Genomic DNA, 17596 nt, shown 5'->3' with positions numbered 1-17596 from the left:
GCTGAGTATTTCCCACATTTTTCATTTTACTTCTTGTTTTATTGCTGTATTGGTAACAGAAAAATGGACAAGTAACAGCACATGCTCTAGCTGTCCCCGAATGGAACAATTACTGACTATACTGTGGGTGGCACAGTGGTTAGCACTGCTGCCTCACAGCACCAGAGACCTGGGTTCAATTCCTGCCTCAGGTGACTCTCTGTGTGGAGTTTGCACATTCTCCCTGTGTCAGCGTGGGTTTCCTCCGGGTGCTCTGGTTTCCTCCCAATCCAAAAAAAAATGTGCAGGTTAGGTGAATTGGCCATGCTAAATTATCCGTAGTGTTAGGGGAATGGGTCTGGGTGGGTTGCCCTTCGGCAGGTCAGTGTGGACTTGTTGGGCTGAAGGGCCTGTTTCCACACTATAAGTAATCTGATATTTATGATTTGGAGATGCTGGTGTTGGACTGGGGTGTACAAAGTTAAAAATCACACAACACCAGGTTATAGTCCAACAGGTTTAATTGGAAGCACACTAGCTTTCGGAGCGTTGCTCTTTCATCAGGTGATAGTGGAGGACGTTCCGAAAGCTTGTGTGCTTCCAATTAAACCTGTTGGACTATAACCTGGTGTTGTGTGATTTTTAACTCTGACTACATTTAGATCTTCATTGCATTGTTCAATGTTTTCTTTTCAGGTCTTCATATATGGCCATGTCTAACGAACAGTTAAGATACTTTCTGGCATTATTGATCCCACTCAGTCACCACAATACAAATTCCTGATTACCTCATTCGCTTTGAATTCTTTTTGACCACAATGGTTTCCTGCACAACCAACTAACAATCTTTTCAAAGAACAATGTGAAGATTTTGCACTTGAAGTAAGAGCCTGCAAAGTTGGCACTGACGTATAAGGCTGCTTTTTAAGACACCATTATGTATTGGTTCTGATTGCTGTGTCTTGCTTATTGTCTTTTGGTATTGCTCTAGGAGAAATGAATGAACCCAAAGATGAAGATGAAGATATAACAGAAGCAGAGGTTAGAAATTTTTGAAAGAGTATGGGGTTAATAATAATCACCTTAGCTCCTTTACAACTGATGAGTTCTTAATTATGGGATGATTTTAGATTTTATCAAATGTGTTCATATTTTAAAAAAAACATAAAACGTGTGGGCATTGCTGTCTAGCCCAGCAATTATTGCCCATCCTTAATTGCTCAGACAGCAGTTAAAGGTCAACCACATTACTGTGGCCTCTGGACTGACATGTAGGCCAGACAAAGATGGCAGATTTCCTTCCTTGAAAAACATCAATGAACCAGGTGAGTTCTGTGACAATCAACAGAGGTCCCATGATCATATTGAGCTAACCTTTTAGTCCAGATCTTTATGATTTCAAATTTCTCTGTTTGCCACTGTAGGATTTTAATCTGAATATTAACTCATAGCTCCAGATTACGAGATCAGTGATATTACCATGACACCACTACATCCCCTTAACAGATTATCCGGTTATTTTGTGCAGCAGAATCAAACACCACCAGCCAATAGTTGGGTAGAGTGCTGCCATCAACCTTCCTTTCTAGATATCTTTTCATCAATCTATTTTTACACATCACTGGAGCAGGTGGGACCTGAACCCAGGCCTCCTGGTCCAGAGGAAGGAACACTAACACTGCACCACAAGAACACCACCCCTCTTTTCTGTATTGGGTCTCAGGCCCTGTTTGGTTAATAATGGGAGACATATTGAGACAGCCCTTTGTGACAGGTGTGATGTGAATCCAGACCTTCTGGCCTAGAGATAGAAAGCAAAATTGGCACTTTTCACAAACACCTAATGGCTTCAGCACCTAAGTTTATATTCCAGGTATACCTGTTTGTTTTCTCATTTTGCACATTATGTTTTATCAGAGATTAGGGGATGTGTGTAGGGGGTACATGAGATTCATGTGATGCATGAGCTGATAGTGATTAAATAGGTGATATTGGATGAAACCCTTTTGTCAGGTTTTCATTTCTGCTGCCGTCTATTGAGAGACGCGGCTGATAGGCAATGAAATCGACGATGTCTATTTCATGCTTTTACACTAAATCAAAATGACCCAGTTGTATTTTATATTCCTGTGAAAAAAGATGAAAGCCATTGATGAATATTGACAAAACAGCTAATTCTTTCAAATGATTGTTATCTGTATAGCCAAACATGATAACAAGTACAAAGGCAATTCTAAAGATTAGTACCATTACTTGCATATATTTGTTGACAGATCCAACAGACACAACTTTTTTTTTAATTTTTAGCTTTGAAAATAACCTTCAATTTCATTGCCTCTGTAGAATGTTCATCTTCGCTTTTAGACATCCATATAGAGCAGACACATTGGTTTGGCCAATGTTTGCTCTTTCAGCAAATCATCTTTTGAGGCATAGAGTCATACAGTATGGAAACAGACCCTTCAATCCAATTCGTCTGCACTGACCAGATAGTCCCTCACTCCTGGGTATCTGATATCCTTAACTGATCTAGTCCCATTTGCCTGTGTTTGGTTCATATCCCTCTAATCAGTTCCTATTTGTATACCCTTCCAGATGCTTTTTAAATGTTATACCTGCAATTGTTTCCACCTCTACCACTTCCTCTGGCAGATTGTGCCATACATGCATGACCCTCTGCATGAAAATGTTGCCTCTCAGGTCCTGTTTACATCTTTCCCCTCTCACCTTAAACCTATGCCCTCTGGTTTTGGATTCAAAGGAAAAAGACCTTGGCTATTCGCCTTCTCCATTCCCCTCACAATTTTATAACTTCTATAAAGACACCCCTCAGCCTCTGATGCTATAGAGAAAAAAGCCCCAGCCTATTCAGCATCTACTAACAGCTCAAACCCTTCAATCCTGGCAAAGTCCTTCTAAATCTTGATCTTTTGTAAATTTCATTAAAGCTGATTGTTTTCAGATACTTCATTATACATTAAAGTTTCCTTACATTTTGGAAATATTGGTTGATATACCAGTTCTGCTTTGGCAGAAGTAATGGAGCAGTGGTGGTAAAGTGCCTGGAACAGAACATTTTAAATGTTTTTACTCCATAAATTACTTCCTCCTGCATTATTCAAGGGACTTTAAGGTACTGGTTTGAGTTCCCAAGAGAATCTGAACCAGAATATTTATTCTAATTTTTTGTGCTGCAAATGTGTTGCTGGTCAAAGCACAGCAGGTTAGGCAGCATCTCAGGAATAGAGAATTCGACGTTTCGAGCATAAGCCCTTCATCAGGAAAAGGGCTTATGCTCGAAACGTCGAATTCTCTATTCCTGAGATGCTGCCTAACCTGCTGTGCTTTGACCAGCAACACATTTGCAGCTGTGATCTCCAGCATCTGCAGACCTCATTTTTTACTCTAATTTTTTGTGAAAAGGTTAGGATTACTTTCTGAGTTATAAAGGTAAACACTTATTAATAGGTGAGCTGCTGTGTAGTTTTGGCAAAGTCTTACACTGTGAAGTGAATTATATGTTGTATTGTATGTTATGAAGAGGGCGAAATGATTTTCAGTGAGAGGTCAGCGCTGCAACTCAACTGCTAAAAACAGCAGGTTGTCTAAAACTACTATATGCATCTTATTTATAGAATACTGGAACTGAGTGCATGACTTAAACTACACTATAAATAATATCACTGTTTCAGTCTTTAGCATACTGGGCTGTTCTCAACTTTGGGTACCCTGGTGGTTTCAAATCCTAATGCAGAATGCATGTCCTCAACACTAATTTCCCATATTACTGCTTCTGATTATTTCATGCTTGATTTAAGTATATAAGGAATTGATCTGCACCACTCCTCGCATCCTGGAGTCTGTGCTTTTTACCTGTTCCAGTAATAAATCTGTTTTTTTGGTACTCAGTCATTTCATTTGTTACTCAACCCCATACTCATCTTTTAAATCAGCTATCTGATTCCCATTTTCTTGGTTATGTCAGTAACTGCAAGCTTCAGGCATTAAGAATACATGCCCACTCTTTCAATCTACTTCCATTAACCCTACTGTATCTATTATGAATCAAATCTATGATCCTAAAATACGTAACAATTTTAGTCGAACTCAGGACCTTTTCTGTTTTTGCTACATCAACGAGAGTTGAGGCCAGATTGATGACTCTCTTACTTTGCTTAGACCTTCACAGAATTTCCACTTCTGGTCTCTTGTATTGCAATTAACCATGATGAAATAGTTTGCAGTTGCACAGTGAAACCTTGGTACCATTGAAGTCAAGAGTAGTTTTCAGGTGATTATGAGCAATTTTAACGGGGAACAGATGATGCGGTGCAGCTGTTTCTTGATGATTTGTTAATACACAGGTCTGACAGCTGGGAGCATTGCTGTCCAGTGCTCTTTCTGCTCAATACTAAGTGGTATGCCTACGTTAACAGGGTGAAGTTGAGGAGAATTTAGCTGACATCAGTAATTTGTTTGGAGCTGTTGTGGGGAACATCAGCAGTCTTGGAGTCAGAATCAGGGTTCAACAACAGAGTTTAATGTACAAGGAAATACCGGAGCTCTGGGGAGAGAAAAACACCAACAGCACAGTGGTCAGCTGTGATTCTTCTCTCAATCCGGAGCACATGTCAACATACTTTTATACATTTTGTGATATAATAGGTCAGGGATGAGGTTATTGTCTCTGTAACATAGTTTGTTGTAAACATTGCAGGATCATTGATAGTTTCAATGCAGTCATTGTCAGTTCCAGCCGCATCCTTTGTTAATTTCAGCACTGTCGTTGTCAGTTTCAGCGCAGATATTGTCAATTTCAATGTCTGCACGAAACTCCATTGCTGTAGCCTGGCTATTAACATTCTGTATTGAGTCCATGTCAAACTGTTAGCATTTCTATCAAAGGTGTTGGCTGGATGCAGACACTTGGGTGGGCAGTATATGCTACTCATGTGTATGCTTTCCCCCATCCGCCTTAACTAATCATCTAGGCTGTGAATGCATTGTGCCGGCATTCTGGTGGCCCAGGCAGTATCTGTGTTTGCTCTGCTGTCTCTCTCCATATTGTGGTCCGGCGGCCATCTTCTGTGTCAAGTGGCCAACTTATGGTTCAGCGGCCATCTTGTGTGTCAGTGTGCCTCCTGTCACCCTGCCCCATGTTATCTCCTACTTCACTCCCCGCTTTGTGGTCAAGGAGGCGACTTCGGAGATTTCTCGCAGACCACCCAATTTACATGTAGGGGTAGGTCATCTCTAGGAACTCCTCTACCCGAGGAGTATCATGGAGTGCCAATTTCATTGGGGGCTCCTCCATGGTGACACTTGCTGCAGGTGCAGTTCTCATCAGTAGCACCTTACAGCAGAGCTTTAAACACCTGAGGCCCACACAGAATACCGGTGTGAGTGCAATGAGGAGAACTATCCCAATGACAAATAGGGTCCCCATGATTTACCTATCAACCAATTCAGCCAGCTGTCTGTAATTATGGCTCCTTGCTGAAAATTATCTAGCTGGTCTTGGATATTCTTGATGGCTTCTGTAATGTTATAAGAGTCATCAATAACATGGGTGATACAATTGTCACCAATAATTATACAAACTCCCCCTTGCTGTCCTAACGGATAATCCACCGTGTAATCCACCGTGCTGTGTGTCGAGTCTGAGTTCATCCAATTCTGTATTAATTGCTTCCAGAGCTTTTGAGGTATTATTGCCTAAGATAGTCAGGCCACATACAAGGTAATTTCGGTTTTTAGCGCTGACGACCCCTGCAGCGCCCCCAAAGATAAAGATCCCAAGAATTCATATCCCAATGATGACCCCAAAATGGTGGGGATCTGCCAGTCAGCATAGAACTCCTGGCAGATGGAGCGGGTCACTATCCCTCTCCGAACATGTCTTCCGCTGGGGCATGGTATAAGAAGGGGTGCAATTGGCCCTACCACAAACAGGTTTGGGAGGTCTGGGATGTCTGTCGCATGGGTGCCTTGAAATAGAAAAACAAATTGCTTCGCCGCACAGTAACATGCGTTGTCCTGTCCTTCCATCAGTCTGTCCACCCATGTCGCCTGATTCCCTGGGTGCCCCCCAAGTTGGTAAGTATTGAACGGGTATGTCCATGAGGCAGAGCTGACATGGGTGCCATTGCACTGATCACACATGAATTGTCTCCTTACAGTCACATTCAAGCATGCCTGCTCACTGCAAGTGCAAGCAAACTGTCCCCTGGTGACTGTACAGTGCTGGTAAGTGCACTGTGTCTGAATGCATGAATGCATGAATGATTTTTGGGAACCAGGGCATAAACCCATCCCCATCCCTGCCCGGTGAAACAGTGTGGGTAATTACTGGGTTTGAAATGGGTTTTCTCTTGCCTAGGCTGGGGGTACCTGGCCCCATGGACTGGAAGTCCTGATTGGCTGCACACATTTACCCTGGAATTGCCGTTTGTATTTTCCTATCTGCCCCTTACATGGTGCTCTCGAGGTGTCTACTGTATCACAAGGGATCCATTCTACTGATCAGGCCAGTGGGTAGCAAACAGTTTGGTTCCCATGCAAACTTAGGTGGCTTTTATAGAAGAGGTTATCTTCAAATCCTGATATGCTCCCCACAGTTGTGACACTTAAACGCAGTAAAATACATACAGGTATGTACATTTTGCAGTTAAATAAAGTTATCAGTCAAAGTGTTTGTTTGTGTCAGGAGGTGCAGTCATACTTCTGTGTGAGTTGTTCAATTGTGTTTTCGGTACTCCCTCCTGGGATGACCGTCTTGTCCGCCATTCCTGTCTGCACCCGGGGAATGGTCAATGACATTAGTTTGGTCACAGGAATCTTTAAATGGTTTTGGTTGGGTCTAATGCTTCCATGTGCCTTTTCCTTTAATATCTATACAGGCACAGGTGTTCCCACTAATTACCATGTTGTATGGTCCATTCCATTTCGGGGCAAAGCCTGGTTTATTGGGCAGTTCTCGCACCAAGGTGCGGCTTCCTGCTGCTGGGACCTCAGGGAAGATTTTGAGTTCCCCTGCCTTGTCCTTTATGTCCTGTTTGTCAATTACAGATTTCCACATCTCTTTCAACTGGGTGCTTAATTCTATCAAATACCACCAAATTTTGTCTTTTAGTGGACTCACATTGATGCCACCTGTGATTACTGTCTATGGCAAATGCATTACTTGCCTAGTTATTAATTCATATGGTGTTAGCCCGGTTGCCTGATTTGTGATGGCTCTTAATTTCATTAGTATGGCTGGCAGCACTTCAGCCCATGCCTGAGGTTTGCATAGCCTTAGCTAAAGTATTTTTGAGCATTCTATCCATTCTCCCTACCATCCCTGAGCTCTGCAGGTGATAGGGAATGTGCATTGTTTTGTCTAATGTTGAGTAATTGGCAGTCTCCATGACCTTGCCTGTAAAATGCGTCCCTTGGTCGGAGTTAATCTGGTGGGGTAGCCCCCTCCACCTCGGGATTATCTCCTCCACTAATATTCTGGCTACTGTGGTCGCAGTGCAGCTTTTGGTCAGGAATGCCTCTACCCATGGGGTGAATTGGTCTATGATGACCAGACAGTACCTTTTCCCACAGGAAGGTGGTAGGTGAAATCTATCTGAAGGTGTTCCCAGGGTCCCCTAGTTCTGGGCTGGTGTCCCATCCTAACTTTTATGGGTCTGCCTGGGTTATGTTGTGCACAAATCATGCTCCTGCAGCAGTACATGGCCACATCTCTTCCCATTCCTTCCACCACCACTCTCTCCCTAGGCTTGCTATCATGGCCTCTCTACCTCTATGAGAGAACCTGTGGTCCAGTTTAAGCGATATGTTCTCTATACACACTGATGATATCACCTTGTCTGCTCACCTCCAGACACCATCCTCCCCTTTGAATGCCCCCTGCAGTTCCCATTGCTCTCCCTCTTCCTGCGGAGTGTTCTCCTGTAGCTGCTAAATTTGGATAGTGTCTTTTGCTAAATCATGAGTGGCTCTTGCAGCCTTGTCAATGGATTCTTGTTCTAGGGCTTTCTGAGCTGCTTGGTCTGCCGATTGGTTTCCTTTGAATTTTAGCCAACTTGGGCTCTCTTTTTCTGGCTTCTTTAGATGGGCTTTTATTTTTATTACTGCAGCCTCTTTTGGCTGTTCACTGGCATGAAATAGTGCCTGAATTCTTAATTGGTGTTTGATAGGTGTTCCCCCCATAGTAGTGAACCCTCTTCTGCCCCATGCCACCATGTAATCATGGACTACACTGAAGGCATATTGACTTCTATATATATATTATATATATATATTCATGATTTTTGCTTTTGCTAGTTCCAGTGCTTTGGTGAATGCCATCAGTTCTGCAACCTGTGCGGACTGACTTCCGTTAATCCTTCCAGACATAACTATTTCTAACTTATCATTTATCACAGCTCATCCTGTTTGGGGTGACCCTACTACATATTTTTGTGACCCATCCACAAACAGCGTCTCCTTGGCTGTTTCTAGGGTGGTATCCTTTAGTCTCCCTTATTTTCATCCCCATTAATATCCACAGTTGTGCAGTTCCTCTGTGTCGAGAATTCCCTCAGCTGGGTTTTCTCCAGTATCCCTAACTATTACCACGCACTGATGTGAGAGTAAAAGAACTGCCTCTCACTTTACCCTTCTCATATTGGAGATAGCCCTCCATTTTCCTGTGTTTAGCATCTCTATCAGGGTGTGTTTAGTATGGAGGATGAGATTCCCTGTCATTACTATGGGCTCGCTAACCCTAATGGCCAAGCAGCGCAGTCTAAGGCTGCTATGCACCTGGGGAACCCAGTGACTACTGGCACTTCTGTAGTTGAGTAGTACCCTACAGGTCTTCTCCTGCTACCGTGGTCTTGGGTGACCACTGCAGAGTACAATCCTCCCTCATTAATACAGTGGATGTGAAAACCTTTGTTGAGATCGGGCAGCCCTAGCCCGGGAGCTGATATGAGTCGTGTTTTAGGTTGATTGTGTGCGTCCTCCTGTTCTGGCCGCCAAGTTACAGGTTCCAAGGCGGGCTTGCCTCCATTAATCTCTGGATCGGTTCAGCCAATTTTGCGAACTCGGTTATAAAGCTCTGACTGTAGTTGAATAGCTCCAAGACTTTTCCGGCTCCCCTGACAGTGGCAGGTTGTGGCACCTGTTGGATTGCCTTCTTGTGGCCATTGGGCATTTCTTTGAATCTCTGGGATATAAGGCGTCCCAGGTGTAAGACTTGTGTTTTGCCAATTTGTGCCTTTGTAGGCCTAACTTTTAACCCCATGGTTGCCAATTCCTATAATATGAGATATAAAGCTTCCTGGTGTCCTGACTCGGACTCTGAGGCAATTAGGATATCATTTACATATTGGAGGGCAGTGCTACCCTCTGGTAAATCTATTCTCTTCAGAATTTTGCTCATCACCCTGAGAAAAATAGTGGGGCTGTTATGGAATGCTTGTGGCAGACAAGTCCACATGTACTGCCAATCCCTTACTGTAAAAGCAAATTTATTCTGGGACTCGGGGTGTAATGGGATACACCAGAACCTATTGCCTATGTCTAAAACAGTAAAAACCTTGCGTTCAGGGGTCAAACCAATTAAAATTGTGGCGGGGTCTGCTACAATGGGGTGCAATTTGGGGGTGGCCTTATTTAGTCCTGTACAATCACTGGTGAGCCTGTAGTTCCCGTCAGGCTTTATTGCTGGCCACATTAGGAATTTAGTTGTACTTGTGGTTGCTTTCAGGATTCCCTGTTTCACTAGTCCTTTCACTATCTGCACAACTGCTTTTTCTGCTTTTGGTTTTATTGGGTATTGCTGGTGGGGCTTATGCTCCGGTCCAGAATCCCTTATTGGGTCTATATTAACTAGACCTGTGTCTAACTTTGTTCTGCCCATGCTCCAGGGATAGAGGTGCAGATGGCTCCGAATCCCCCCTTTTTAAGGTTCCAATCCCTACTGGTGAATGTGGTCACTTTAATAGTTTCAAGGTGACTTGTACGTTTCCCAATCTCAGTCTTTCAACTGTCCTATCTGGGCCAAATCAATTTCCCTTTTGCACAATCGATTAGAACATAATATTCTTTCATGAGATCATTGACCATTACGGTGCCCTTGTTATTTTGGCATACATAAAATTTCTAGGGGATATATATATATATTGTTTATTTCTGCAAGGATAGTTTCGCTTGGCTAAGCTGGTATTTTATCCCCTCCTATCCCAGTTAAGAGAATCATTTTATTATGTAAGGTAAAGGTAACTTTGTGATGGATACAGCCACTCCTGTGGCTACTAACATTTCACATTTCCTCCCTCCTATTATTGCGGGCACATAAATTCTCCCCTCTCCTTTACCATCGTGAATCAGGGCAGCTGGTTGTCAGGTCTGCTGACCTCAGGATTCCTGCGGTTCCACAGTGTTCCAGGTGGTGCTTTTCCCAGCTGGGAAAACTGATTCTATATGTCCTATTCTGTTGCAGTATTTTACATTGTTCCCTGCTCTACTCCCTGCTTGTAGGACCCCACATTCTCGAGCAAAGAGTCCCTGTCAGCCACAGTTGTGGCAGGATGGTTTTATGCCACTCTCGCCTCCATTCCAGTAGGCTGCTTTGTCAGGTCTTGCCTTTGTCGCAGGAGCTTTTGCCTCCTTCACCTCGCTAGCCCACTCAACTAGATCATCAGTATCCTGGGACACTATTACTCCCATTTTCAGAATGGCTTGGTGGGCGCTAGAGAGCCCATCTCTAAAGGCTTGGATAAATGCACAATGCCCCCGATCTGCATTCGCTTGCCCTGAGCATTCCTGCTGGACTCTAAATAAAAGTGTTCCCCATACTCAGAGGTTCCTTCTCCTTTAAGTTGCTTAGTGGTCATGATCTTACTCCAGTTCGTGGGAGCATTTCCTAGCACCCTCTGGATTTCCTCTTTGTAAGGGCAACAGCATGTGTTTACTGTCCTCCTTTCAGGCTGCTGTAGCAGTGGGTCCACCAACTACCTGTCTCCACTTGTCTGCTGGGCAAGCTCCACGGACCAGCTGGTGTGTGTCTCTCAAGTGTAGTTCAGCTCTTCCCAGAACCTGGTGTTTATTTTATTAAACGAATTACAAATCAGTTTACAAAAAACGTTTACAGCTGCATACAAGAGACAGCAATTTTACAAGGGAGAGGAGCAGCAGCAAAGCCAGGCCCCAAACCCTACCGTTCGACCATTTTACAGGGAGATGAGGACAACCCTCAAATCCCAGTTCCACATATGACAAGACAGTGACAACAACATTTGTACATTAAACAATACGGTTACATACAGAAGTGCAGACAATACAGACCCAGCAAGCCCCCGCCCCTCCCACCTTTTGACCACTCGAAGGCAGCCCGCCCCTACCCAACTTCTGGTTCTCGGTCCACCCCGTGCCCCTTCCAGTTCTCGGTCCGCCCTCACACACCTTTTGACCACCTCTAGGACAGCCCGCCCCAGTACCCGCCCGGGGTGACAGCGGTCAGGACGGCCTACCCACCTTCCAGCTTCACTAACCACCCTCATCACCTTTTGACCACCTCTGGGGCAGCCTGCCCTGGTACCTGCCCGGGGTGACAGCGCTGAGGACGGCCTCACGCCTTCTGGCTCTCGGTCTGCCCCTACGTACCATTGGGCTCTCACCCACCCCATTGGGCCTCCGACAAGTGGGCTATCCTAGCACACCTTTCGACCACCTCTAGGGCAGCCCGTCCCCTTCCCTGGGACGACAGCGTGTAGGGTAGCCCACAAGCCTTCCGGATCTCAGCCCGCCCCTACATGCCTTCTGGCTCTCAGCTGCTCTGACAACTTTCGACCACCTCTAGGGCAGCCCGTCCCGATTACCCCTTATCGGACAACAGCGCTCAGAACAGCCTACCCACCATCTGGCTAGAACCTGGTGTTTATACTCCAGGGCTGTAATTTGCCCAGGGAGGCCCATAATTTGCTGCCTCTCCCCTGAGTGAAGGGTTGATAATTCGCTTTGGGCTGTGAGTCTGTTCCTCCTCTAGTAATGGGCGCTAAGTTATACGCTTGCAAGGTTCGTCCAACAGAAGGAGCGGTTGGTCCCTGCTGGACTGTTTCATAGGAGGGGAGAGTCAATCTCCCTTTGCTCTTGTACGTTTTCTAATCTTTGTTCAAGCTCCTTTATCCTATCCCCCAGCTCCTCAATTCATTCTTGGCTTTTTCTCCACCTGCTAGTGGAGGCACATACTTGTTCAATTAAACCTGCTAATTGGTACCCTAACATTACCCCTATCTTTTCAGTTTCACTTCATTTTTGTTTATCTATCCACTCTCTCTGTTGTACTAATGTCTGGAATGGATCCCAACCACTTTTCTTCATTTGTTCTGTTAACCCTTGTCTGTCTGCCTTGTATTTCTCAATAATGGAGCCTGCAGTATCCCCCTTAAAGCTTTGATCTGCCATTTAGCAGATTGTGTACCCCCTGGATACCACCAACAGTAAAGTGTTCCTAACCAGTGGGGACCTCTCTACTCCCTGACTAATAATACTATCCCAGCACTGTCTGTACAGCTGTAGCAGCCTCCTAGCAAGGTGTGCTCTCAACCAGCAGAACTTCTCAAGTCCAGTGAGGCCCATCTCAGTGTTTGGAGCAACTCGCTGCATCTTTTACTTCAGTTCCGGGTGTCAAGGTTAAATTTCCACGAGGCAGCCAGCAAGTTGCCAATGAAGCGAGATTATTGCTTATTAGCAACCTAATTAACTGAGCATCCCACTTCTGTAATATACTGCCTCCATGCTATTAGATGCTGAGCATTCTTGTCGTGGAAGTAAGAGCACATCATTTCAGCTCACTACTGACTGTGAGGTGACTCCATGTTTACTATCACGATCTACAGGCATGCACCCCTCTTCCACGGACGCTGACAGCTGGGAATTGCCACTCCCTCAGGATCCTTATTGCAACAGTGTGATATACCACAAGTTGTCACCCAGATAAATAGTGCTGTGAAGAAGGCATATGGATATGGATATTGGTAGAGGAATTGAGTTCTGGAGTCCTGAGGTCATGTTGCAGTTGTATAAGACTCTGGTGCGGCCTCATCTGGAGTATTTTGTGCAGTTTTGGTCGCCATACTATAGGAAGGACGTGGAGGCATTGGAATGAGTGCAGAGGAGGTTTACCAGGATGTTGCCTGGCATGGTAGGAAGATCGTATGAGGAAAGGCTGAGGCACTTGGGGCTGTTCTCATTGGAGAAAAGAAGGTTTAGGGGAGATTTGATAGAGGTGTACAAGATGATTAGGGGTTTAGATAGGGTTGACAGTGAGAACTTTTTTCCGCTAATGGAGTCAGCTGTTACTAGGGGACACAGCTTTAAATTAAGGAGTGGTAGGTATAGGACAGATGTTAGGGGTAGACTCTTTACTCAGCGGGTTGAGAGTTCATGGAATGCCCTGCCAGTAGCAGTGGTGGACTCTCCCACTTTATGGTCATTTAAGCGGGCATTGGATAAGCACATGGAGGTTATTGGGCTAGTGTAGGTTAGGTAGGCTTTGGTCGGCGCAACATCGAGGGCTGAAGGGCCTGTACTGCGCTGTATTTTTCTATGTTCTCTGTCCTCCTGCTACTCCCAATCTGCCGGTTAGCTAGGAATGCTGGTTCAATAGGGTGTGCTGTCTACTGGGACACCTCTACACCACCACCCCCCCCCAACTCCTCCCCTCCCCCAGCCACCTCTACTGACCCAACACCTCCCGATAAGTTCAGAAACCTACCTCTAGCCCACTGCTCTTTCTTGGTGGGACTCTTTACCCACCTGGCCACCGCCACTATTCAGCCTTTATCATTCTACTATGGACTGACAGGGTATCACAGTTACCCACAGTGTCCACCCTCCACACCTTGGTAACATGCGCTCTACTGAGGTTTGGCTCTTGATCGGAGTGATCAGCTCCTCTTCCTCACCACACTGGAAATTACAAATAGAAACAGCACCCAACTTTTAACTTAAACTCTAACTGGACTCTGCGTTGTTCGCCCCTACAAAGTCCAATGTTACCTGACTTTGTCAGATGTGCTTCACAACTCCTAGTGCCCTTTTCAATTCCTATTTCAAATCCCAACCTTCATGCCCGGGGGGGGGGCTACTCCTCTTAACAACCGCTTTAGGACAGGGTCATTGAGATAGCCAGAGGACAAGGTAGTGCCTGTTTCAGCACAAGTAGCAGGTTCTTACAACAGTTAATACAATTAACATTTATTCTCCACAGACATGTAGCAAGTTAGACATGACAATTGGGATACCTTTTAGACTGTGTCTTTGGCCCGGTCTGACTCTTCCCGTTTGCTGGTACAAATTGGTTGTTACCCCAGCTCCCAGATTGTGGCCTTTGACCAGGGCACCAGTAATAAGAACCCTGCTCACAATGCCAATTGTTGAGGGGAAAATCGCCAGCCTCCGAGTCAGAGTTCATTGCACATGGAAATACTGGAGCTCCGGGGAGAGAAAGACACCAACAGTACAGTGGTCAGCTGCGATTCTTCTCTCAACCTGGAGCACATGTTGAGATACTCTTATAATAGGTCAGTGCTGAGGAATTGTCTCTGTAACATAGCTTGTTTGTTGTAAACATTGCAGAACAGTTGATCGTTTCGCTGCAGTCATTGTCAGTTCCAGCGCAGCCTTTGTTAATTTCAGCACTGTCATTGTCAGTTTCTATGTCTGCGCGGAAGTCCATTGCTGGAGTACTGATCGCTCTTCCTGAGGACAATTACTGCAGCCCTGGCTGTTAGCACTTTGTATTGAGTCCGTATCAACCTGTTCGCATTTCTATCAAAGGTGTTAGCTGGACTCAAACACTTTGGCAGGCAGTATATGCTACTTGTGTTTTCTCTCCCCATCTTCCTTAAACTAATCAACTAGGATGTGAGTGCATTGTGCTGGCATTCTGGTGGCCCCAGGCAGTATCTGTATTTGCTCTGCTGTCTCTCTCCATATTGTGGTCCAGCGGCCATCTGGTGTGTCAAATGGGCAACGTATGATAGCAGCCATCTTGTGTGTCCGAGTGCCTGTCACCCTACCCTGTACCATCTCCCACTTCAGAGCTATGCTAAAGCTCCGAGTTAGATGGTTCAGCAGGTTCCACCTTTTTCTAGCTCGTGGTACAGTTTCAGAATGTCATGGGTTTATTCTGGGCTCTAGTTGCATCTTAATTTTGTTTTTATCCCTACTACCAACTAGGAATCAGGTTATCCCTTCTTCCCAAGCCAGGCTGATAATTCTTGGCTTGTGTTTAAAATAGAGGTAAATTAAAGACTGGCAAAGAGGGTAAAAACTTTATTATAAAAAGCAGGGACGAGTGAAGTGAGTAGAAACCAGTTGTTAATGGTCCCATATTAGCCTCAACTTTCAAATTTTTATTGGCAAATACTCTAGGGTTTTCATTTTGAGTTGTGTGAATAGAATTGATGATTTGGGAGAGGCCAGTAATTCAGGAAAAGCCCAGGGTTTTCTCTCTGCTTTGACAGCATCCATAGAAAAGGGTATTGAATGGTTTCACCTGTCAGAGTCCTTTCTGCAGCAGTACACAGTAAATTGATGCATTAGCAAGGTCACTTACTGCAGTCATTTGGCCTGTCAAGCCTGCTCACCTTATAATAAAGTTTAGCTGATCTGGTGGTGGTCTGATCTCCACCCCAATCTTTAGCAAAAAGTATAATCCCAAAAATACTCCTTGATAAATTGAAATGAAATGAGCATTTATACAGTATGCAAAACATTACTTTCCTAAAATCAGCATTCATAATACTCTCACCAGAATCCCTCTACCTAACATCTTGGAAGACTGAAGTTACTAGTAACTTCACCGTTCAGAAACAAAAAAGCTATAGGTTGCACATTGTTGAGGATTTAGCACTGATCTCTGTGCCACAATATTAGCATCAAGCTGAAAAAAAAATCCATGTCTCCCTACTTTGCCTTCTGTTCACTTAAATCACCCATGCTGATGTTGCCCTGCTGCAGAGAATCCGGCAGTGCAGGGTCTTTGTGGTGTACCCTACCCACATTCATCCTTTTGCACGGCAAGTTCCAGGTGTCTGCTTGTTTCTACAGAGTGACAGCAGACCCATTTTCAGTAATAAAGAACTCAAGAGCCCCACACAGTGCTGAAGCTCTGAAACTCACTTTTCACTTTCAAACAGCTGTCTCCACCAAGACAGTAACTCAATCAATCATTCTCCACTTGGTTACCAAAATCTTTTATACAAGATTTTCTGAAATATTGTAATTTGTGAGGACACAATATCAAATGCTAAAAAGTTTAACATGTTGATCAATATAAATGGCTTTCAAGTTATATTTCTATTGCATTCAATCTGAATAATATATTTGCACAGAAGTGTAAAGGTACGAATATTGGAAACAATTCAAGATGCAATACACATTGGTGTACTGTGGGGCCTAGTCACTTGCCTGGTGTAGATCTTGATAAAGAATGCTGAACGGAGAAGGTAACCAGAGAGAAAACATACAAAGAGTTTGATGTAAGTGCGAGTTGTGTGCATTGAACATAAAATAAATTAAAATGCAAATAGTACTTTTCCATTAGGTGAAAGAAGTTGATGTCGGTGACTCCAGTCTTACAAACGAATCAGAAGATGTGAACTCTCAAGATGAAGACCAAGAATGAATAAATTCTTCACCTCTGCCTCAAATTTAATTTTGATCCCTTAGAGACAGAGCTGTTTGTGTTAATGTAGTCCCACTGCTATGCTTGCTGACAAACAACCAATGAGCATCATTCACAAAATCTGTTAAGTCAACTAAATGTATCCTATACCTTCTACATAATCTTAACCATTCTAACTTTAATGAAATGTAAACCTTGCTCCTTTTATGATTTTGCTTTTACAGCTGAACAGGAACTTTAAAATATGCACTATTTTTATAATAGCACAGAAAAGAAGCTGACATGACTGCTCTTTGCTTGGTTGAATAAAATGTGCTGTTAGAACTATTTTATTACTGGCTTTCAATTAAAAAGTTAGATCTAATAAATTTGGATCCATGAGTAGAAATATTCTGGATTGTATTTCTTACAGAATTATATGAAGGACAAATGGTCTTCCCTCTTATAAGAATCTCTTATAAGAGTTAAAAACAAGACTTGCCTTTGGTCTCTCCCAAATAGTGTCTTCCTTGAAGCTCATGTCAGGAGCAGCCGAACATATCGTATCACAAGGGATTCTGCCTTTAGTTATGCAAATATGAAATGTAGAAGTTAACAACATATGACCCAGCTCATGGTAATACTGGATAAGACAGATCTCAAGATGGTCTGGCAACACTGTGCAGAGAAGATAATGTTAACGTTCTGAGTTCAGTGACCTTTCTTCAGGTCTCTGCTGAGTTACTCCAGCAATTTCTGTTCTTATTTGTTTCAGATCTTTAGATCTTTGTTTTATCCCAGAATGATTACATACACGTTTGACAGATCATATGCTTAATTTTTGCAGCTGGTTACTGTGATTAGTCACAAACATTTTACACGAGGTTGCAGATTAACTTCAACAACAGAACACAAATTCATTACACAAGGAAAATATTGTAGGAGGACTACTAAAAAGATCTTAAT

General features: G+C 43.9%; 1 protein-coding gene across 1 annotated transcript in view; it reads left to right on the top strand.

Moving 5' to 3' along the window:
- LOC132816855 (uncharacterized) overlaps window positions 1–16978 on the top strand; it is a 46130-nt gene extending 29152 nt beyond the window's left edge. The window contains exons 8-9 of the mRNA XM_060826838.1: window positions 971–1020; window positions 16571–16978. Coding sequence (XP_060682821.1) covers window positions 971–1020; window positions 16571–16651 — 131 coding nt within the window. The 3' untranslated portion in view covers window positions 16652–16978. The remainder of the gene's footprint in view (window positions 1–970; window positions 1021–16570) is intronic.
- Window positions 16979–17596: the final 618 nt, after the last annotated feature.

This window comes from Hemiscyllium ocellatum, chromosome 6 (genome assembly GCF_020745735.1).
Source record: "Hemiscyllium ocellatum isolate sHemOce1 chromosome 6, sHemOce1.pat.X.cur, whole genome shotgun sequence".
NCBI classification, from domain to species: Eukaryota; Metazoa; Chordata; class Chondrichthyes; order Orectolobiformes; family Hemiscylliidae; genus Hemiscyllium; species Hemiscyllium ocellatum.
The sequence above is the reverse complement of the archived record's forward strand: the minus strand, read 5'-3'. Positions and strand labels throughout refer to the sequence as shown.